The 24,248-nt window shown below is 37.6% G+C and overlaps 1 protein-coding gene across 6 annotated transcripts in view; it reads right to left on the bottom strand.

Moving 5' to 3' along the window:
• Positions 1-230: 230 nt before the first annotated feature.
• Positions 231-24,248, bottom strand: part of CSPP1 (centrosome and spindle pole associated protein 1) — a 61,348-nt gene continuing 37,330 nt past the window's right edge. Inside the window, exons 17-30 of one of the 6 annotated variants that reach the window (XM_066332071.1) lie at positions 23,981-24,127; positions 21,669-21,781; positions 20,423-20,572; positions 19,071-19,217; positions 18,207-18,311; positions 17,081-17,147; positions 15,525-15,645; positions 14,679-14,824; positions 13,982-14,122; positions 10,155-10,210; positions 8,820-8,883; positions 5,182-5,291; positions 4,875-5,025; positions 231-1,029 (exon numbers count right to left, since the gene is read on the bottom strand). In XM_066332071.1, coding sequence (XP_066188168.1) covers positions 815-1,029; positions 4,875-5,025; positions 5,182-5,291; positions 8,820-8,883; positions 10,155-10,210; positions 13,982-14,122; positions 14,679-14,824; positions 15,525-15,645; positions 17,081-17,147; positions 18,207-18,311; positions 19,071-19,217; positions 20,423-20,572; positions 21,669-21,781; positions 23,981-24,127 — 1,733 coding nt within the window. In that variant the 3' untranslated portion in view covers positions 231-814. Of the gene's footprint in view, positions 1,030-4,874; positions 5,026-5,181; positions 5,292-8,819; positions 8,884-10,154; positions 10,211-13,981; positions 14,123-14,674; positions 14,825-15,524; positions 15,646-17,080; positions 17,148-18,206; positions 18,312-19,070; positions 19,218-20,422; positions 20,573-21,668; positions 21,782-23,980; positions 24,128-24,248 lie in introns of those variants that run through there. The other 5 variants (XM_066332087.1, XM_066332077.1, XM_066332097.1 and 2 more) reach the window with 5 other exon arrangements.

Raw genomic sequence — 24,248 nt, 5'->3', positions numbered from 1 at the left:
GGAAAGTTGCAGCATTGCCCCTGCTTCACACTGGTTGTGTAGTTCACTGAACTCCTAAAATCTTGCTCCATGTCCCTGCTAAAGCTCTCTGCACTTAAAAGATTTTCCATGTGTTTTTATTTTTTTTTGGAGATAGACTTAACACCAGTTTGTTCATGAGTAAATGAAACCTGAAGCAAATAAATTAAGAAAATTGAAGTCTGCTTTCACAGTTTCTGTAACAAAAATAATTTTACTAACAAAATACTTTATTAACTCTTCAATCAGAAACATAAATATATTCAACAATATCTGTATTTTCAGCACATGACAAGTTAGGGAATGTAAGACAAATTGCTGATAGTAATTTTATTTTTTTTTTCCCATCAAAGTGTTAGCTGTGCTTTCATGCAGGACAGCATTTATCCTGTATGAAAACAGTGTCCTTCAAGTTACTCACTCTTTGGGGAAAAACCAAATGCCCTTCTGCTGTTGGGCTACTCTAATGCCAGAAAGTTTTGGAGTTTGACTCTAAAGCTAAAAAACATCTTTGATATCAAATTCACACACACCACACTGTTTCTGAGGCTGAAACTTAGGTTGTATAAAAAGTGCAAAAGCTTCCAAGCTCTTCCTCCATTTCCCGCGTCATGGAATAGGAACCATCCCTGTGCTCCAACTCCGCTCCAGTGCAGTGTCTGCTCCTTTATTATTGCTATTCCAATTCCACACACAGCTGCACACTCCGTACACGGAGAGAGAACCCTCCGGGCAGGATTCCTGGCGGGCGCAGCGCTGCAGCGCTCCCTCCGGGCCCGCGGCTCCCCGGGCGGAGTCAGCCGTGCGCGGTGGAGAGGCCGTGCCAGCCCAGCGGCAGCGCCGTGTCCGGGGACAGCTTCGCCGAGCTCGGCTGCTCCGCCACCAGTCTCCGGAGCGTGGCCGATGTTCCCGGCCGCAGCCAGGCCTCTGTCGCCACCGTGTCAGCCGAGCTGGCGTGGGACTGAGCGCGCTTCAGGAGGTCATCCACGTCCCCTAAGGAAATGTCATCACCTGAGAGAGGACGAGAGCAACACGCGTGTTAGAGGAGACAGAAGCTCTTCACAACACTGGGCAGGCTTGGCTGCAATCAGTGCATCAATAATGCTTTTAAATGACATTTCGACTTATGTTCTGGGGAACTGGGTCTCAGCAGCTCCCCACCGGCAGCTCAGCAAGGGGATAACGACACAGGCACAGGTGGGTGGACTCGCAGAGGGTTCTTGCTTTCTTAAAAAACTTCTATTTAGGGAGAACTCCAATCTGTCAGTGCATATATGCATAAAAATGCATGTCAAAATAAGGCCATTCAATTACAGTGGCCTGACTGAACCTTGTACAGCCAGCCTCTTACTGAGGAAAAATTGTTTTAACCTGTTTTTACAGTGCAAATGCAAGTGAGCCTGTGCATCACAGCTCAGCACAGCTCAAAACCTCAGTCCAATGCCATGCTGAAACTGCCCTAGTTGGGATGTTCCAGCTACAAAACAAACCCCACCAAACAAAAAGCAGTGCTGCCTTGCCTTTGAACTTGCACTCATTATTACTCTAGACTAAATATTTCCATTCTGTCAGCAATTATACATACACCTAATATCTTAAATAGTTCTTAGTCTAGATTATCATACACATAAAATTTTACTTTATATAAGGGGATATAAATGTATAAATTTCTCTTTGATGTTCCATTTTTTGGCCTCACAACATTTAAATTTTACATAGATTAAAAAAACTGTGCAAACCCCAGCTATCCTGTAACAACTGAAAACTGCAATATTTTCCTCTTAATTAAAACTGAGTCACATCAATGAGGAGATTCTAGTTTCTAGCTGTTTAAAGTGGGCAGAAAAGTGTTTAAAACTCTGAATTAGGAAAAAAATTTTTTGCAGAAACATCCTAATTCAAGCAAAACAAAATTGTGTATTTTTAGTGATGATATAATTCACCTAAGCAATTAATAAGTGTCATGTAGTTTAAGTATTTGGATGATTTTTACAAATTTTAGGGTTTTCTGCAAAAATGATGACTTTTTAAAAAATGGGACTTTGAACCAAAGCTTCTCATTAAAAACTGAAAGTTGACGGTCTAAGCATGGGTGTGAGAGCCCAAGGGCTGGAGAAGCAGCAGGCAGGGGTGAAGGGAAGGACAGGAACTGCACAACCCCACATACACTGAGAGCAAGGGCTCAGTTTTCCTCTCTGTCTGTTAGGTGGGATTGCAGGTTCTAAAACAAAATGCCAAATACTTTTTGTTCCAAAAGAACTTGGCAGGAATCATTAGTTCTGTCACATACAGACAGAGATGATCTGATCATCCTCCAAGCCTTCCCAGTCTTGTTAAAACTTGTCTGCAACAGTAGAAGTGAGAGCAGACCTCCCTCTCTCTAGGGCCTGTCATCTCCTGTGCTTGAAGCTGGTAGAGTGAACTCTTTGTCTCCTAAATCTTGGGTCAGATGAACTCTCCTGTGGGTGGGAACCCATAGGTTTTTCCATATGTAGGTTTAGAGGGATTACCAGCACACAGCAGGAAAAGTGATACCCAAAGAAAATTGATTTTCTGTTTGCTGCTTTAAGAGATTATATCTACTAGCAACAATAAAAATAAGGCTGTTTGGAGAGAAACAAACTGTCAATGTCAAGGCTGAGGGCTGCATTTCCCCACACTTAACTACTTCTGCCTTTAAAGCAACGCCTTTAAATGTTGCAGATGTCAGAGGCAAGACCAACTGTTCTGCCAGAGGTAAGATCATAGTGCACATCACTGGATCAGACTCGGTGCTGCTTTTAGAAAGCACAGCAGATCAGCTGCACTGCAGAACTTCTTCATCATGAATTTTAAAACTTTGCACACTCTGTAAATAACTGTCCTTAATTGGGACACATAGCAAGACTCTTGATAATTCAGTTTGCATGTGGAGGCTGAGGGTAAGGAAAGCTTTTCCTTAGCATAAAATCCTGGTTTAGAAACTGAATGGTATCTGGATTCCTGCAAAACACCAATAGCAGCACATCTTGTGTGCCCAAATCTGAGAATTCCCCCTTCTGTATCTGAGCCTACTCTGACAGACATGGTATCTGGCTCGCAGAGACTCCACCACCCAAATATTCACCAAATCTACACTGATGGGAATTTTTTTTTGGATGGGTAAATATTAAGGAGAAGGCCTGACTCTTTTTTTCTAATTTTCCAATTAAGCAAACAATACTAGGATGCCTTTAGGATTCCCACATCAGTCCCATAGGAGACAGTGAACTGCTGTGAACAGAGCCTCCCTATTGAACCAGATCAGCTCTTAGAATTTATCGAAGCCTGTGAATTGTCATCTCTGGTCATTTCAAGGGAAGAAAACCAAGTTCTGTAGCTATATATTTGAGAGATTTGTTTTCTCTCAGCAGTCCTGGCTGCTCAGAAAGCAAGAGGATGCCACAAGGGTTCTTTCAGACTCTTAGGCAAAAGGAGTAAAACAACTTGGTTTCACTCATTTTTTTCTGTAACATCCCTGAGCACAAGGAGGGAACAGGAGGGCAAGCAGCAGTGCAGCCTGAACAACCACAGCTGAGCAAGAAGATCTGCTGCTGCCTTTCCAAGAGGCACAAATGCTAAGGATGAGTGATGGGTCCAGAGAACAAGCTACATACAGACATATAAATATATATATATATATATATATATATATATACACACACATCTCAAAACTATATTTATCTAAAGGCTGAAGTCCTGGAGGCTGTGACAAACAGAAGGCAAGCAAAATAAAAAGTGTAGTGCATAGGATGTGCGGTGAAATTATAAAAGAGATGAAGTATCACAAAGATATAGAAGTAAAAGTAGTTCATATAGCAAATATATATCTGGGTGGAGTAAAATGAGCGAAGAGTTTATTTAGGTTATAGAAGAAAATTAGTATGAATAGGGTTTATTTTTTTAGTGACTTAAAACCACAGTGAGATGGTTAAAAGAAAAAAAAAAAAATGAAGTGCTTGTAAGAGTACCCATAGCAACAGAATCAAAAATACTGCCAGCATCTGTACTCTCATTAAGTTTATAAAAAGGAGACTGATACTGTAATTGCCTAGACAGCATAGCAACTACCTCCAAAAAAAAGGGAGATTTCAGACTCCTGTGAAAGAATCATTAGCACTGAGTATATGAACTGGGTCACAATCCATGTGAGAAATTAAAGGCCATTAATGGTTGACATGATTGGCACTTCATACACAAAAGGGGTCTAGATCAGGCAGCCAGCATTTGGAGATGGTCCAAGACAACTCCCAGCACCTGATGTAAGAAACATGGAATGAATTCAAGTGTATGTGCAGTGAAAGAGGGATCAGTATCAAGTATTCATATACTCAAAATACTGAATGATCATTAATATGAACAAACCACTAGAAAAATCAAATTAACTAGAAACTGAAGTACTTCATCATACCCAGTTCTCTGGCATATCTTCATGCTGGTTGGACCACAGACATCTGACTCCCAGTAATGCCAATTAACTCACACAGGCATCTCATCATCATTCATCACCCGGGTGTTTTATTTCTTCCCACTGCCATTTCAGCTGTGCAGCTGGATATCCCCATCCTGCTGCCCACACTGCACTGATGCTCACAGGGACAAGTAGGAGTGGCTGATCAGATAGGAATATGAGAATCTTTTCCTATTCTCCTCCTCTAAACTTAGTCTAGAGGAGGTGTGCTGGGGAAGCCTTTGTACCAGCTACAGAGCTCTATAAATAACTCCTGTGTTTAATCTGGTTGCTCACTGTTGTGCTACATGAAGCCTATTATTATTTGTTCCTTTAATTATTGTAATTACTTAGTGTAATTATATCATCTCTGCTACAGGGAGCATACCCAAGGAAGGAGATTTCTGCTGGAGCTCAGTCAGTCTGTGCAGTCGTTCCTCGTTCTTGCCTTTCCCCTGATCAACATCGAAGCTGAAGTTGGAGTGCAAAGAGAAGCTGTCAGGCTGCAGCAACCGTGTCTGCACTGCTGGAACTTCCTCCTGCAGGGAATCCAGAAATGCACAAATCCTTCAGTTAAACAGCATCCTTTTTAAAACGGCAAATAGCTCCATGTGTAGTCCCTCAGGAGCCATAACATGGAGTCACTGTGGAAGCACAGGAACTGTGTAACATCACATGTCAGTTCTTGTACGTACAGCACGCTCCAAAGCTCTCTGCTTTAGTCGCCTCCTCTCCCTTGCAGAAGATGGATGCTGTGGTAATGAATTCACTTCTTCTAAGGCAGAAAACATTTCTCCATTAGCACCTGGAAAAACAGGTGAAATCATTTTCAAAGATATCAAAATACCAGGGAGTGCTCCAACCTGTTTATGTTTTGAAACAGGCCTACATACTGTACTTGACTCCATCACAGGAACGTATTCAGTACAAATCTTGTTTATACTCAGACATTTAAAGTAAATGAATACTCAAATGAGCACAGCACCTCTACTTGAAAGAGTGAACACTTGGAAAATCAGTCATTAATAGATACAATCATGTAACAGATTATGTTTGTAAATATGTTACATGGAATACATAATAACATTACATGGACTGATAGTTTTACACAGAATATGGTAACACAAAATCTGTGCCTTAATCACACATCCTTGGTCATATCTTTGCCTTTCATCTAGTACAATGTTAGAATCTGTTCATACAAGAATAAATAACTACACTTTTTGATCATACTTGTATCACATTACAGTGGGGGGAGTTTAATCCATTTTTATAATATACATGAACCCTAAGGTCATGTCTCTGCTTCACACTTGTCTATCTCCCCTTCTTTTGCTGACTCTAGAAACTCTTTCAAACACAACGTGTTTCAAACAAGTACTTTGGGTTTTTTTCCTCAGGGACCAGTAACCCCTGCCTGGGGCTGGTTGATGGCTTTGCTGCTGCTTGGTGCAGACAGTGGGCTCTGTTTCCTGCTGCAGTCCCTCTGGCATCTTTTGGAACAGAACCTCCCAGGAAAAGAAGGGACTCTGCTCAACAAAAACCTACAGAAGCCACTCCCACCAACTACTCTTCATACAACAAAGTCATGTTTTGGAAGAGTGGTTAGTACAGTACCTTTGCATAGAGTTAAAAAAAAAAAAAAAAAAAAAATTAAAAAAATTAAAAGACAAATGTGTGTAAATTCTAAACATAACAATTCAATAACTAAACAGTTTTTTTGTTGAAAATTTAAGTACTTTTGCTTGAAAAATATATCAAATAAGTTCAGAATAACCAAGATATTTTTCTTCTTTTATACTTTTGGTTGCTTTTTTCCCTAAAATTACATTTTTTATTCTCCTCCCAACATTTCTCTTCCCCAGTTTCACCAAAGGTACTCACGCTCTTATCACAAATGTTTCAAGTAAAAAAAAAATCAAAGCATAATTTCAAAATGGTGTCAGGCTAACAGCTGATGTATCAGAATTCCAGCTACAAGACCAGCTGAACTTCACTCTATTCAAAATAGTGCTATTACTTGGAATATAAAAAATGGTTTAACCATGTGAATTTGTCACAACAAAGGGCAAGCTTAAGAATTTATTTATGCCATTAGTGTATTATCAGTATCAGATGCTACCTGTTTTTGTAAGCATCTATCATTCAGATCCTGCTGCAGAGATGCTTTTAAATCACTGCATTAACACTAATGGATTCTAGGGTTTTCAGTGAGGCAAAAAAAAAGAAAAAATATATTAATGATCCACTTTATTTCTAACTGCCTCAAGTTTCTGAGCCCTAGGAGAAAAACTCATATGTAATGCTGACATAATAGATGTCAAAATTGAGTTGGATTTAATACCCATGTCAAAAAAAACCTCAACCAAAACAGAAGGTAGTGTTACACTCTTCTTAGGAAATGATAAACACTGTTAAAATACACTCCCTGTATTTCACAAAAGACCCCCAGACAATGTGAGCAGCACAACTCACAGCCCACAGAGAATGATAGATTTTATTTTTCATTTCAGGGATGGAAGTCAGCAGATTCATATTCAGAATGTTAGTACCTATTTATGAAGCCCAAATAATGCAAAGAATGACACATTTTTAGTTAATGCATACCGCTCACTTTTGAAGAACATGGTTTGCATCAGTCATAAATTATTTGGGGGGGAAAGGGAAAAAAGGGGGTGAGGGGGAATAAATAATATGTTAGGTTAACTCCAACACCTCACTAAACTGCAAGTACCAGCTGGATGTGAAGAAGAGGAGAAAGGACTATAAATATCATGAAGCCCATGTAAGTGGTGAATAACCAAGAGCACCCCATTACAGAGGTGGCAGCCTCAGAGCAGATGAAAGGACATACTTCACAGAAGGCACAGGTTGGATATTTATCCACATAAAAGTGCTGATGGTGAACAGGGATTCAAATTTGCCAATTCCAATTTGTGCAAGACAACCTGTGAAAGGCCCAGCTTAGCAAGGCTTATGAACTGCAGTCAACTCCAGGTCACTGGCAGCTGGAAGAGTCCTGCTTGTCTGCCCTGCATCTTGTGTTCCTCTCCATGAGCCTGTCCTGGCTGAGATGGGATGTTTGGCCCCAGCCCAGACTGATGGGCTCTCCTGAGGCATCCTTTCACCACTGAGCTGTACCAATACACCACAATGCCTACCTTGAAAAGGAAGGTTTTGCAGACTACAGAGAGAACCAAATGCACTGAACAAGGCTGAAAGCCCCACTCTGTGCTCTTCCCAATGCCCTGTACTCCAGGACTTGCACATTAATAGGCTTGAATACATTCCAAATGAAAAATTCTGCTTTTAACCTCTTTTAAAGCCAGAGATGATAATAATCACTTTATAGAAACAGTCCTTCATTAAAAAGTACCTGCAGGACTCTACTGCATCTCCCCTACAGCAAAGAATAAAAACTTTGCAAGACGATTTCCCATAGATGACTGAAAGAAATTTCAAGATAACTGAAATGCCTGCCAATAGAAAATAACATGCAAAGGCCTGAGCTATATGGGTTTTTCTAGTCTTGTTATTTCTACTAACTGCAAATAAAACAGCACTTTTACATCCATGCATATAAAGGTTGAATAGAGGGACATTACATGAGGCAGTGTATACAAAAATCTTTAGAAAACTAAAAATCTTCTGCTTCAGGTGATGAATAAGTGACAATGTCTGTAAGTAGGATGTTGCAAGTGAAATGAAATAATATGTAAACAGCAGAAAAGTGACTAATTTGGAATGAATTGCTATTTTATACCCATATAATCATACTTAAAAATCAAGCATGCTTGTAAATCAAAAGAATAACCATGAAAAGAATTGCTGACTGTCTAAGACTTTTGTATTTCACAGTGGACAGATTGCAATTGTAAGCTGTGATTGCCAATAAATTATATTGTTTGCAGAAGAACAATAGAAAAGCATTGCCTATGCTACCACTGCAACATATTTCCTGAATAAATATTAGCTTTTCCTTATCCAAAGCTGGAAGATGTCAAAAAAAGCCCCTTGACAAGACCAACCTCTCACACAAAGCACGAAGAGCAGAGAAAGATGCTTTCTCATGAAAATATGTAAGGAGGTAAAGGGCAACTGAGCAGCATCATTAAATTGAGGTATCATCTATACAAATTTATTGCAGTAAAATTTCCTAAATCTCATTTTAATTTGGAGACATAGCTCCTAATACTTCAAACCAATCACCATAGCTACAACCACTGCAACTCTAAAACAATAATAATAATTTTAGTGACTTAGCATTTCTCTAATTTCATTTCTCTACATGTCTGTACGTTCACAACATGGTTAAGGGAAGGTGTAAACTCACCAATAAAAGCACTGTCTGATTCCAACAGTGAATTTTTCTGGAATTCATTAGATTCATTCCTGAACTACAAAAGCAAAACAGAAAAAATGGAAATTCAGAGGCTTCAATATATTTCTGGGGCCAAATGATAATTAATGGAAATTAATTGTCAAACTTCTGCAAAGCAAAGAGCGGCTCTACAGTGTTAATATTCTACTATGCCTGACTTTGTGGTTCTAAAAACCCAATACATTTTTAAACAAGTCATTTTCTCTTTAAGCATTTGTTTTTTTTTTTACTTTTCTGTTTAAATCCCATTTGTTGAAATTGCCTACACATGGCAACTGTTGTGGTAATTTCAGTAACACAGACATTTCCATCAAGAAATTGATCTTTGTCACTCTGCATGAGGTTCAGAACAGTCAGTGCTCAAAATGAGCTTTGCACTTAAGGTTTGTATGAAGTATTGATCAAATGAGGAATGATTCCTTATGTTTAACTTATCCCACCACATACAAGCTTTGACATTAAAGCATTAAAATAACAAAATTCTACATCATAATATCAAGCACTAAGACCAATACTCATAGTTCACTTCATAGTTGCAACTATTTGTTACAAAAATCCTAAGGAATAATTTATGTCAAAAAGCACTCTAAAATCAAAGCAGTAGAAACTATCACAGGAAACGGAACAAGAAAAAACAAATCTTTTAGACTGCAAACTCTCAATGATAATTTCAGGCATTAAATTACAACTATAAAGTGCATTCATGTGATTATTTTTTTAAATAAAAACTGTTTTGTTTCTGCATTTAGTTACAGCATTATCCTCAAGTTTAACAACTTTGCTGTTGCACAGTCTCCTGTTTTTCATTGTTTCACGTTACCTTGAAATACAATTGAACTCTGTTATTCAGAATTTTGGGTTAGTGCAGGATTCTAATTTGATAGCTCTTTATTTTGCTCTTTTCACCAAGTCAAAAAATAAACATTTCATCTGAGAACAGATCCAATTCTTCAGTGCTAAGTGCATCACTTAAACCACCCAAATTCAGAGCAACTGCTTCTGGTTTGGCTTTTTCTACTAATCCTCATCCCCCAGCAGCAATCTTACATCATCTGAATATAAAATAAATACCAATGAATATAAAAGGTTAAAGTTAAAGAATCAGGCCCTCTCTATATAGAAAGATAAGCAACTTGTACATCAAGTTTAAGGAAGCTGTCATTTGTGTGGATGAGAAAAAGAATTTGTTTGCTGACTTGTTACATGATGTTCCTTTCTCCAAATCAGTGAAAGACAATATTTCTCACATTTGAAAAAATAATAAAATAAAAAACCTTTTATTCTTACCAGGCCCATGGTTTGTGGATAGCTATCCAAAGCATAATCATCTTGATCATGAAAAGCTACACAGAAAAGAGACAAAATGACAGGATTGACATAAAAATAGTTAATATAAAAACATGTATTATCAGCTTATTATTGCAAATATGAAGACCAATATGCATTATTTCTTTAAATATACATACATTGTGCTGAAGGAATGATTTTTTAAAACATTTGAATGCAACAATCATTCCAGTTTCCTTATGTACATTTAAGTAGAATCAGAGAAATCAAACAGAAATCTGTAGTGTATTATTTCCAATCTGGTTTTTTGGCTCCTAGCAGGGAATAACAATCACAGCAGTGACTGCAGAAAACCCCAAGAGTAAATTTACATTCAACATGCTGAGCACACCACACTTCCAGCTTTCAAAGAGAAGTTGAACCAGACAGAGATGGTTTTACAGAGAATAGTGATAAGAATATATATGCTTTTATCTAGGGATAAAAAACTCAGTTCTGGAGAGCACAGAGAACCAGCCTGAAAGTTAAGCTAAGAATGACCCTAAATGACCCTGAAAGTTAAGCTAAGAATGCATGCTGGAAATGCTGAGAAGCAGAACTGAAGTTACTTTTCTTACTTAGCTTAAGTTTTCAAATAAATTATTTAATTAGATTGTTTTTGAGGCAGAGATGCAAGAAACAACACCTTACTCAGTGTGCAGCTGACATTCTGTCCAGCACCAGGGCACATGGGCTGTCAGTTCCCCTGGCCTGACTCCCAGCCAATTCCTGACACACTGCTGCAGGCAAGCAGCACCCACCACTGCAGCACAGCAACATCAACCTGCTCTTGGGACTTTCCCTCACATCCCCCAGAATAATATTCATCCAGAAGTCTGCAAAAGACTGCCTCATTTAGAGGGTCACAGCTAGCACTTAAAAACTTGGGATATTTAAAACACTGATTCCTCAGTGTTTTTAGTTTCATTAACAGTCAACATATTCCTCTTTCACATAAAGAGAAAAACAAACAGAGGGAAAACAGTATAAAAAGCATGTAAGGCAAAGAACACTTACACTTAGTGTGGGAAAAAAGGTATGCCTTTGCCAAAACAGCTCATAACACATTATTTCACCCACAGTATTAAAAGTGCATACTGCTTTAATTCATCTTTCTTTCTGCCTTAAATCAAACAATAAAACCACTCATGTATTTTCAGAGGAAGATGATGAACTTGTCTCTGAGGAAAACAAACTGGGAACAGAGAGATGGAAACTAATTCTCCTGCTCAGCACCCAGTGACAGACTATAAAGTTAAATGATGTCGTAAAAGCAGTAGGAGAGAAAAAGAGAAGAAGCTGTTTAAGGATCCTCTAGAAGCATCAGTAGAATATACTTCTAAAATTTAGCTGCCTGTCTATCAGCTAATTTATGCTAACCTGAAGAGGCCTTTCCTTGGATGTCATCATGGAAGCCTACATTATCCATTAGCAGAAGTCTAAATGACTGCATGAGCTTGAAACTAATGGAAAAGGCAAATTTTTTTTCTAGCTGGTAGGGGTTTCTCTGCAGAAAACATTAAATGAAAGCTTTCTCAGACTGGTCTATTAAAAAATATTCTAATGGTGGAAAACCAGAACCAAGCCCCAGAGAGATCTCAGCTGAAGCCAGTGAATTATCTTTTGGCGTTTCAGTCAATCTCATGAAGAGCAAGACTGAAGTCAAGCCTATACATTCAATTTAGACATCAAAGAATACTCACAACCATGTAATTAACACAGAATGTGATACAGTTGCTTATTTGCAACTGTGATGTTCTATTATCCCCAAGCAGTATGGCACACCTTGCTTGAACACCAGCTTATCTGTCCAAGATAGAACAGGAATCACATTTAGTACACCTAAATATACTGAACAGAACACAGCTGTCACCCTTCACATCTTGGTATCAATTCTGTTAATCTTACAGGTCTGGCAACAGCTAACAGGAGCAAGCCTCAAAGCACTAGTGACCAGAAGAGGCATTCAGTTTTTCCAAAGCAGGATGCAAAAATGTAAATATTTTCCTTTCACATGTGCTTGGTTTTAATGTACAACTTTCACCTAAGGCTAATAAAGTTTAAGGAGCAATTCCATGGGTGACTGTGGCAAGGGGGGGGACTGTGGGAAGATGCCAGGGGGATACTCTGTCCTGGGCACGATGGAGCTGCTGCAGGATGCAGCAAGGCCTATCAGTCATGCTTGTGATGCCTCTGCAAACAAATTTGAGAAAGAGCAAATCAAAGTGTGGCAGCAGGACTGAGGACAAACCTTTGAGAAGCAGCCCTGGAGGCACCAAGGCCAGAGAGGAAGGAGGAGGTTCTCAGGTGGCAGAGCAGAGATTCCCCTGAAGCCCCTAAAGGACACTAAAGCAGATCAAAAGGTGCAAGAAGCAGCAGAGAGAGACTGCTGTGTAATGACCATAATTCCCCCCTGCCTGAGCCTGACATCACTCACTGCATCATAGAAGTAACTTGGTACCTGGGGTGGTCCCAAGGAAGGGGAGCAGGGACACTGAGAATGAAGGAGTCAAACTGGGCACAGGAAAGGGCAGAAAAGGTGCAGACTTCATGCTTTTTATTTTTTGCTACTCAAAATCTGTTATCAAATATTTAGTCTTACAATAATTAGGCTAATTTTCTCCAAGTTTTGGAGAAAATTTCAGGTCTGTTTTGCCCACAACAGCAATTGGTAACCTATTTCCCCATCTGCACCCTGGCCAAAAAGATTTATTCTTCCTGTTTCCCCAAAGAGCTGGAGTGGGGAAACAAGCAGGAGAACAGCCACGTAGGAGTCTGGCTATTAGCAAAGGCTAGGCCACCACAGAAATAAAGCTACTTGCTCTTCAAAAATTTAGTTAGGCCAGTCTGAATTACAGAGGCAAACATTTTTCTGAGAAATCTGTATCTTGCACTCAAAACTAAGTTCATTTGTATAGGTTTAAGCAACTCTCATAATTTTAAATGTCCTCTAAAACAACTGGAAATATTGCTCTTTCATGACTTTTGTAAAAGATACCTGAATATACTTTACATTTGGAATTAACTGTAGCATGCAAAAAAAGGAATAATACATCTTCACTGCTTCTGCAATATGCAGCCAAAATATTTTCCACATTAGGCTGTTAATGTTTACTCTCTTGGGATCATCTCTTTTTAATGATACAAACAACATTTTCCTTCCAGAACCTGCAAGTAGTTACAATACCTCACATGTGGTTTCTAAAGCAAAGGCTTTTTATGGATACAGGTTTCTGAAACTTTAAAATAGATCAACCCAAGATAATGGAAATAAAAGAAAATTCATCCATTAAAAGGAGATTAAGGTGAAGATACACTGGCTGTATTTTAATCAAGTCACAGTTCAAAACCGTTCTACTTCCTCCATGAGAAAAAAAAATTGCTCCATGGAACTTACCTGCTAACACTTTTTTCACAGCTCAGCAAAAGAGTTTCACTATTCTATAGTTTTCTCCAAAAAACAGTAAGAAAACTATTTTTCCTTTACAATTTTTGAAGTATGAGGCACTAGTTAAATTGCTTTCAGGGCACCAGAGAAACAGTCACAAGTAACTAAAACCCCCCCAAAACTAAAAGCCCTCAAAACCACCAAAGCTCCCCCAAACACTCAATCCTTTTATGCTCACATTACAATAGACTTTCAGTGTTCTGGTGTTTTACTGTTTCGTACTGCAGTGCTGACAGTGCACTTGAAAGAAGTAAAACTGGTGTTAGTGGGTTTTAATTCTTATCAAACACAAAACACAATTTCAAAGATTTTAATTTATCTGGGAGCATTCATTCCTTACCTTCTGTTTCTCTCCTCATTCTCATTCTGTCAAGCTTCCTCTGCTGCTCCCTCAACAGTGCCTGCTGTTGAATCTCTAGAGTCCGGTCATCTTTTGGAGGATCAGGATACATGTGCCTCAAGCCCATACGTGTTTCAGGATCTAGAGCAAAGACATGAAATTTACCTTTTTTTCCCCAAATTAATGTTTCTGAAAAGCATTTTTAAAGAAACATCTAAGTTATAGAAAAAAACCTTAGAAGTAATAGTGTCAATGGCCAAGAGAATGAGCAACTTAGCAATGATTTTACAATTTTACTATATTAAAAATATATGTTTTCTGGTAAAGAATAAACAGGAAGTTACAGAGAAACATAATTTGTTGGTTGGTAAAAAAGTCCAACTCCATTTATTTTCAGTAACACCATGACATCAAATGCACAAGAAGTTTAAGCAGCAGGCACTAGAAGACAGGTCAGTGCTCTAAGTGATGATGCAGCATTGTGAGGCCAAGAATTCCATGGAACTGCTGGAACAGCCCCACAGAGAGATACACACACAAACAAAATACTGCCCACAAAGTGCACTGCATGGGCAGTAGGTCATGAAGAGCCTGATTTTTATTTTTGTCTTTAAATCTTGTGTGGAATGAAAGATGGAGGAGAAGGTCAGATTGTTTTCCCTACCATTCCTCATCAGTGACAAGAAGATCTACCTGCCTTTGTATTTAAGTTCATTAAATTCCCAGATATTCTCTATATTGACAGGATCTTGTGCCTCCTTTAAGGAAGGTCGCCGAGCTGGAGCCTGCAGACGAAGCCTGGCCATCTCAAATATGTCCCTTGGATTCTTCTCTCTCCTCCTGCTTGAGAGGTTTGTTAAACAAGCAGAAAGCAATTTAACACAATATTGTTAATGAGTTGGATGGAAATATAATATTGATAACATTCAGAACTTTTATCTTTAATAAAGCTATCAAAACAGGAAAATAAATTTCAAAGTGATGACCCTGCATATCGTGTTATAAAAAGAGATAACCTACTTAACCCCTCATACTTTACAGAGTGGAACTAAGGCTGGAAATTAGATATATCTTTTCCAGCTAATTGGTATGATTAACCAATACATTTTGGAAACAAATCAAATTTATTAAATAAAGAGAACATGATTTTTCAGTAAGAAAGAAAGTATTTCCACAACAGTACAGTACTCATAAGCATAATCAGCAGCAGGTACTGCAGTTTACAGGCACAAATTATACCCTAGGGAAAAAAGTAATGGGATAAAATTCTACCATAGACATCTGTTTTAGACCACTCTTCAAGACAGAGCATTGCAACTTCCCATCTCAACAGTACAGCCTTCCTTACAATAAATTTTAGCAAGAGTGTTGGAGAAAACCCAAACACATTTGAAAAAAAATTTTAAAAAATTATATACGAGTTCTATCTTTGTATTTTCATTCCACTCATGTACATTGGCCAACTAATACTAGCTAATAATACACAGTAACTCTGAGGTCCTGTGAAAAATCCACCTTTTTAAACAGAAGATTAAATCCTTACCGTGTAACTGGTACATTATCATGACTGGCCACATTCAGCAACTGTTCCTGCAGTCGCCTCTCTTCACTACGAAGCTGTCTCCTCATTTCTGATAATTCATTTATCACATTCTTCCTTTCTTCTGGAATTCAGCACAAATAATTTAAAAATAAGGAGTGTCAGAGCAACTTTGCCTCCTACTTATAAACATAAGTAAAAAATAATGGAAATAAAGAGATATAACGAAATGTTAATTAAAACAAAGATAGTATAAACAAGAGAACTGCAACATTCCATAAGCTAGAAATTAGATCAGAGTTTATATTTTGAGACAGTAAAATGACCAGAACCCCTGAACGGCAGAAAACACACAAATGTCACTGGAAATGTTTCACTATATTTAAAAAAGGAAAAGCTGTGGAATACAAGTGGATGTTGCCAGTAAATAGCCTTAATTTGAAATTTGCAACCCTACACAGTCCTCATATAACGGGAGCTGCAGTGGTACCTGCAAGAACTCAACAGCTTTTCTTTTCCTGACTCAAAAGTGGGACATCTGTCTGACTAGTGCGGATTCTCTTAAGTGGTCAAGAGTTCTAACTCCAATTTTTAGTACACGCTTATGCTGACTTTTCAGACTTACTTTGGGTCTATGCTGTTTTTTGGGGTGAGGAAAGCACTCCTCCACAAGTTAAACCTGTTTCAGAAATTCCTCATTTTCCAAATAACATAATTTTGCATTTTACTGACTTTTACACTTTAGAGTCCACGCAAGTCTTAGCAGGCACGCAAGTCTTAATAGTTTAAATCCTCAAAGACTCAATTTTTGTGTCTTTATTTCTCTCATGACAGAAGGTCTGAGTCAATCAATTTCCAATGGCTGCATTAAGAACCACTCTGCCTTCCATTTAGTGGAAAATCCACAACTCCCTGGAATGGCCTCAGGTACTTTCTGCTGCAGGCTAGCATTTGGAGAACATCACTTACAGCTACATTTCATGTGTTGTTTCTTACATACTTGAAAAAAAGTATCAGCAGAAAAATAACTGCTTTCCACCCACATATTGCCAGGATAACTAATATAATAAAAGCAAAGGAGATCCTTCCAGCACAATTGAATTTTAGAACCACCAGTGAAAGCTAAGAGGAATGAGGAGAGGATTAGGCAGACTAACAAAGGTAAGTAGAATTTAAGAGGTAGAATGCAAAGCTCTACACTCTGTTGGTCTGATCCCTTACTCAGCCAATCCAAAATTTCCCCATTTGCCATATTCTGGTCATAGTGATTCCACTGTTCCAAGAGGTCCAGCATTTCCCATGCAGACGATTCCATTATCAGAGTTTTTACAAAAACATATTTCCTTATGATGACGCATAATAAATGCATTTTTATTTTGTCTCAAAACTTCAGACATACTATACAGTGATCCATACATTGATAGTACTAAGAGAGAGAAAACACCTAGACAGAAATTTAAACTTTAAAGGACTATTCTTTTGGAGGCAAGAAAAGGAGCTGTAACAAGAATGGTTTTGTTGTAATAGAAAGGGAGCTTGCACTGAAGACAAATACCCACCTAATGAACGCAGCTGATTTCTTCTAGCAGGGACAGGTGGAGAAGGAGCTCTTGGCTGTGCAGGATCCTCATGATCATCATCAAAGTGAAATGTAATTCGTGAAAGGAAGAAATTACAGTGCATTTTATTTCCTTATTTTATATCTAATTTACATTAACAGTTGGAAGTCAGAACAGTAACCTCAGAGGTTGTGAAAGCCTGAGGTTTTTTAAACCTGATCTTTAAATGTATAATGCAAATTACTATGACAATATCTATAATGCACTATTCTGAGTTCTAAACAAATCTATTTTGAAATAAAGTACTGCTAAAGAAATAAACCGGCCTACCTCCATTCTTCACATTTAGGAAATTTAGGGAAAGCAGTGGTTTAAAGTGTGACATAAAATATTCTCTGAAACTGCACTAGAAAGTGTTATCCCAGTTCAGACAAAGAGTACAAAACAAACAAATATTTTTTCAATAAAAAGACAGAAGTGTAGCCTGAGATTCAAATATCTTAAACAATTATTTAATCTACTCTCTTCAGGGAGAAGCTTATTTTAAAAGTCAAAAAAGCCCTAGAGAAGATTATAAGGAAAAAGAAATGAGAGGTCTCAGAAGCACTACTGTAACTCATTTGTGATGCAGAGAAGAAAGCAAAGCATATTGGGAGTAATAATCTTCTTTCAAAAACATAAAGATTGCACGAGAATGTCAGTAGCTACAAATCAACTTCATGCCTGAGCAAAGTTCTTCTGTGAGTGAAAACAATGAGCTGCTAGATTGTATGTAAACTTTCTTATCCTAAATCTTGAGATCATCAGACCCCTGGTAAGGATCTGGACAGTGTATGCCCTCTCCAAAATGAGGTACTTATTCCTACAGAAAATGCACATGCAGGGAAAAAAAACAATAACAAAACAATTTTTTTCTTCAATACCTGGAATAAAATTTAACCTTAAATTTCAGAGCTACCAGGCTGATGAATGAAAAGACTGTCTCGTTATCCAGGACATTCCAGTAACAATTGGTGAACTTTAAAAATCTGGCATGATTTCATCCACTGTATTGTCATAAATAAACAATAAATAAACATAAAATAAGTAAATAAAAATAAGCAGAAGTTGGCTGTAACAATCATACTTGTGCACAGTAAGAGAGACGGCTCTCAGCAGAGGGAATCCTTTCTTCTTTCCGTACTGGTTTGTTCTGAAGAGCGGGAATGACGGGCGAAGGTTGTCGTGACAACTGCAGGGAGGAAACCAAGACTGAAACTACATTCCTACAGCTTCTGAATAAAGTGTTATTTTGGATAGGGTAAGTTTTGTTAGTGTTTTCCCTTTGACAGAAAGAAAAAGTTCCTAAATGAATAAAACAACTGCAAAAATTCTGTCATGATTTTTGTTTTCTATCTATAGAAATTTCACTACCATTTTCTATGCTGTAGGGGTTTTTTTCTTAATTTATATTTCAGTTACATATCTTTTTTCTTCTAGGCACTTCCTTCATAACTGTCCATTTCAGAGAAATGACAGAAACTTAGTACAAATTTTATAAGCGAGAGAGTTTTATAATTTACTTAGATTTTGTCCATCAGAATTCTCTGGGATGGATATCTTACATAATCCAGCTCAAAGGAAGATAATTAAATTACTGAAAATGCCATTGTTCAAGATGAACAGTCCTACCAGTCCTCAAATAAACAATTTTATTTATATTTACACCTCAGCAAATGCAGGTCACAGTATTTACAGTAGATATAAAAATGAACTATGGAGTGCAGACTATTAATCTTTTACCATTTTTAATGCAAATTTCATCAACAAAATTAAGTTTCTATTGCAGTATGTCTGATTTTTCCATCAGCTGTTTTCTGTGCATTAAGTATACTGCAGTTTGATAAACTGAGAGGGGAACGGCACTGAAAGTAGAGGTCTAAGAAATCATGTGATTTCCTTAAAATCCAGTTATTTTTAAAAGTTGTCTTAGAAAGTAATTTAAACGTACCATCTTCTTTTCCTCTTCCACCTTTTCTTTCTCAAAATATTGTTTAAGTTGTTCCTCTTGCTTTTCTTCTTTTTCTTTCCCTTGTTTTTCTAACTCTTTTCTCCTTTCTTCATCTAACTGAATTATTTCTTTATTTTTCAATCTTCGCTGTAACAGTTTTAATACATAAAAAAGACTCAGTTACTAAAGTTTTGTTCTCTTTCTCTTTAAGAAGTTAAAATTACACATCAAAGTGATGAGTATGAAATAAAAAGCATATTTCATAAGTCTGACTTCAAATATCCAAATTAAAATATATCTCACAAAAATATCAGCAGCCTTGGCTCTGCTAACATCATTAAACAGAATTCCCAAGAACTTCTATAAATACCAGTTTGTGACCCCAGTTCTGCCATCAGCAAAGGCTAAACTGTAGGAGTCATTTCCCAAAATTCAGATTCAGTTAAAACATACTGCAGACATGTACCACACTATCACAAGACCACAGAGAAATTATCATCTGGTCTCAGTTTTAGTTGTGTGACTGTGAATAGCAATGACACCAATTAGCTCCCTACTCTCTGTTAGACCAGCTCTAGCATCCAGAAGACAAGGCTCACCCAACTAAATTGCTCATACCAGGGAAGAAAAATTTAGAATATAAGATAAATGTTCTGTCTTAGAAATTTTCAAGTCCTACATCCTAATCTTATCTCTCATAATCCCACAGGGAATTGAAAGACTCCTCCTTCTCTGATGGCCTTGTGTCCTCGTCCTGCAATTATTCTATTCTAATAACGTAAATTCATTAAAAATGCAAACCCAAGAAACAAAATTTGGGGTATGAATTAAATCCATGGGTATTGATTTAGGTTTGAATTTGCCTCCATGAAAAGTATTCACTAGATTTGCTTGGCATTTGCTCAAAACAAGCAGTATTCTTAGCTCAAAGAGTCAATTTTTTTGCCAATTCAAAAAAAGTCTTTACAAAATATTCCCGCATAGTTACATTTTTCATGTAACTTCATGAGAGATTTAAGACAAAAACTGGGATGGTATTTTTTAATTCACCAATTTGATAAAGCTTTTTATTAGCCTCACCACCAATTTCTTTCAGAAAGGAGGGCACCACAGTCATTTATAAAACCACAAGTCTTTTCTTGAAAGAATTAACAGTACTTCAAGTTTGTAGTATACAATAAAGAGTGAGAAGAATGTGCTAGTTAATGCTGACCATCTTCCACCTTTCCTCTGCACAATGTAGACTCATTTAAAAGCAAAGACCAGGACATTTCTCAGCTTACCTTCTAGACAACAAAAATTACAAAGGGTTAGTTTAGGACACAAAGAAGTCAAAGTATCAAAATACTAACCTCCTCATCTTTCCTCCTTCTCTCCTCTAGCTCCTCTTCATATGCTTTTTGAATTCTCATCCTCTGCTCTGCGAGCCGTTTTTCCTCTTTTTCTTCTTCTATTCTAAGTCTTTCTCGCTCTGCTTCTTCCCTACGTCTCTTTTCTTCAATCTTAAAAATAAAACAAAAAAGTATTCAACTGTCAGTAGCCCGTAACAATCTGATTAACAACATTTACCACCATGATTTTTACAGTACCTACTTGCAAAATCAAAAGTTATAAAGTGCAACCAAAGGAATCCTAGAGCCTGTCCCATATTTCAACTTCAGAATTCCCTTAAAATCAGGTTCTATTTTACTATTTCTTTCCAGCCATTGGAGCCACCCCCTACAGGAAAACTACTTAAAAGCACTAGTAATAAAACCAAAGTTCCTAACACTTGCTCTATTCAAGATGTGCTGGAGTAACACTTTTATTCACTGATTAAATAATGGAAGATGGGAAACCAAAAAGAATTACCTTTTTTTATTCCACAATTGCAGTATTCTTAGACAAAGTGCTGACTTACTGAAGCAAAAGATCTGTCCATTCTTTAGTCTATTTGGTAGCTTTATGCTTGGAAAAAAAACCTTGATCTTTTCAAGAGATCCACATCAAACTACTGTATGACCTTAGTGGTCTCTTAAATTCTCACTTAAATTATAATTTAATAATTATTAAATTATTTCCTTTATAATGGTATTTAATTACATTGATAGTTAATTTGTGCAGCATAAGATTAAATGTGAATTATTATGGACAGAAGACATAAGCTGGTTGAAGAGCAATCAGGTTTTATATAGCCATCAATAAATACCTACACCATGACTGATTACCATTTCATTTTGATGAACATGCACTTTAAGCACTTAGATCTCCAAGGGCACACATCTTGGTTTCTGTAGTCATTTATGTATGCAAACCTGTATTATATGCACAGTTTCAAAACTCAAGACTGTATTTAGAGAGCTGAACTTAAAAAAAAAAAAAAAAAAAGAGTCTAGATTAAAGAAGCCAACTATTAAGAAATGCTTGTCTAAGTGATGCTATTATGTAAGCCAAAATCCAAGAAACTCTGTAGTACACAGCTTTTAGTAGACTTCTTCTGTACAGAATTGGCTGTGATAGCACAGGTAAGGTCTTTGGTGGGCAGTGCTGATTTATTCTGAATGCAAACCCTCTTTTCACAATTTATTTCACCAGATGACATCCGGCATGAGCATTTACCTGTAGACGCAAGAAGTTCTTGTAGGATTCCTGTCGCTTAAGCTGCTCTAGAGATGGAGGTTCACCAAACACATTACCTCGAGCAAAAGGAGAGGCCTGTGCAAATGTAATACCTAAGGGAGGGGAAAAGTTACAGATAAAAAAAAACAAAACTTAAAACAGCAAGGCAAAATGAAGAAGGGGAAATCTGAGACATTTGTTTCAAAAGGAAGCTTATGACAGCCGTAACTCAAGGCTATAGCTGGGCTTGAAAGTTCTTACATTTTCTGCCTGGAAAATTGCCAGGTTTTAACTGTTTAATACATCCAAGCGAGTTGCATTTCTACAAAATAACACCTACTAAAGTCACCTATTCTACTGTTAAATCTGCAGCTCAGTATCTAAGAACATTACCTGCAAATTAATTACAATAGCCAATACTTTACACTTCGTAACTTTACTGCTTGCAAATTCCTCTCACTTAGAACATAAAGTTTTGTTCCTCAGGTTTATTCACTCTTTAAAAACAGAGCGTAATACCAGAACAAATATTTACAGAAAATAGCAAAGGATGCTACAAAAAGCAAAGCTCCACACTGGCAAATAAAATTCTAAGCAGTCAGAAATCTGAATTCAGCCAGTATAAAATGAACAAACTGTACTATAAAGTTTGAAGTGTCAGGTTTCCTTTAGCCCTGAGTTACGACCATGACATAACCATACAGTCCCCAAAGCTCTAGACAGGAGGATTAATTCAGACACCACACAGAGCAGGTTTTGCAGAACAGAATCCTTACATGAAGCTGAGGAGAAAGAAAGGAAGTAAAGAAAAAGCAGTGTAAGTTGTGTTAACTTTCCAGCTCATGCAGCATGTTTTTCACTCATATGTCTGCTCTGAAGGATAGTGCCTCACAGATGTGCAAGAGCAACAGCTCCACTGAGCTGAGATGAACATCACATTTCCCTATATGGTGAGTCACCCCAAGTCAGATGAAAGCATAAATAACACATTAAAGTATTCCCATAGCAATGCACATGTTTACTGCTACAGCCTAGCCTTAGGAGCATGTGTTTGCATACCAAGGAGTACACTTTGAGATTATTTTCCTTACATGGAAGCAGTGCTTGAATCCTTCCAAAATATAGCTAAATTTACATGTGGTTCTTTCATGATGAAGTTGCTTCCATATAAAAAAGCAGAATAAATTCCACATACCAGTTAGAAGGCATGGGTACACGACAGACAAGTTACTGTGGAAAATGTCAAGGGAAACGCTGTGTACCATCCTGCAAGTTCCTCTTTTAACAGGGCAGTGTATCAAAAAAACACCCCCAAAACCAAGTAATCAAACCCACCAAAACATACACAAAGCCACTCTACTACGTGGCTGATCAAATTCAAGGTGCAAGACTGTGAACTTCCCATCACTGATGTGCACCACCACCACTTATCCCAAAATAAGTGATCTAACCAGGGGGCTCTTGGCTGTTTTACATTATTACTTTATCAGCCTTCCTGTTTGTATGTTTAACCATTTAGTAAGAAGTGAATCTGTTGGGATAAAGAGACAGAGGTGGGACAGACGGAACAAGAGTCAGTGGTAAGGATGCTGAATAGCAATTGTGCAAAATAGATTCATGCCCCAAATACCATGTCTTTATTAAGTGCAACAACTCAAATAAGATAAGGAAAAATAGCATCTAAGCTGAGTTGAGATCATCACCAATCCTGGCCTTTGCTCATCCTAAACTAGGGACCGGTCAGGAGTAACACAGTGCTCTCATTTAGATGTCACACAAAACCTAAGAAGATAAAGTTGCATTAGTTTTAAAATATGAAAGTAAATCAAAATCCCTAGAACCTGGAGGCAGTGCACAGGACTGCTCCATATGCACCCAATTTACCTGTAACTTCTTAGAACTTGTTAACCTAGTTACTGTACCAATTTCACCTTAGCTTCTAACATCACACACCTGAAGACTTCCTTTTATTCCAGATTCTCACCTACTACACAGCTGTATTTTACTGTGTCATTTAAAACAAAGAAAAACATGTACAAAGACTTGATTAGAAAACACCGAATCTGGAAAACTAATATACTGACTCTGACTCTTCAGGGCTAAAACAGCTTTAGTTGTCATTACTGACAAGACAGATAAGATTTTAAGAGCACACAGTGACAGCAGTGAAGAAATTTGGGAAAGAAGCACGATACTGACTTCACAGGAAGAGAGTACTGTCATAGGACTACCAGAAAGAGGTAAAGAAGTACAGAATTTTGATCACTAAGACTTATGGATAGTTAGAGGAGTAATATAGTATTCTTAAAAACCTGCTATTTTATTTGTAGATGCTTCTGAGTTCTCAGGTCTTGAGGAGGCCAAACTTAGGTCAACAATAGCCCTCTTATCTTCATATAGTCTTGCCTCTGGTTTATGATATGCCTCTTCATTTCGCCTGTGCATGATATTCAAGTCCGCTAAAGGAAAGGGGAAATAACTGTTTATAGTATTACAGTATTTTCATTTATCATAAAGGCATGTTCACTGTAGATTCTCCAAAATACACGGGGATTTGATCAGATTCCACTTTTCCTGAGC

This window comes from Sylvia atricapilla, chromosome 1 (assembly GCF_009819655.1).
Source record: "Sylvia atricapilla isolate bSylAtr1 chromosome 1, bSylAtr1.pri, whole genome shotgun sequence".
NCBI classification, from domain to species: domain Eukaryota; kingdom Metazoa; phylum Chordata; class Aves; order Passeriformes; family Sylviidae; genus Sylvia; species Sylvia atricapilla.
Note: the sequence above shows the minus strand (reverse complement) of the source record. Positions and strands in the feature narration are given on the sequence as shown.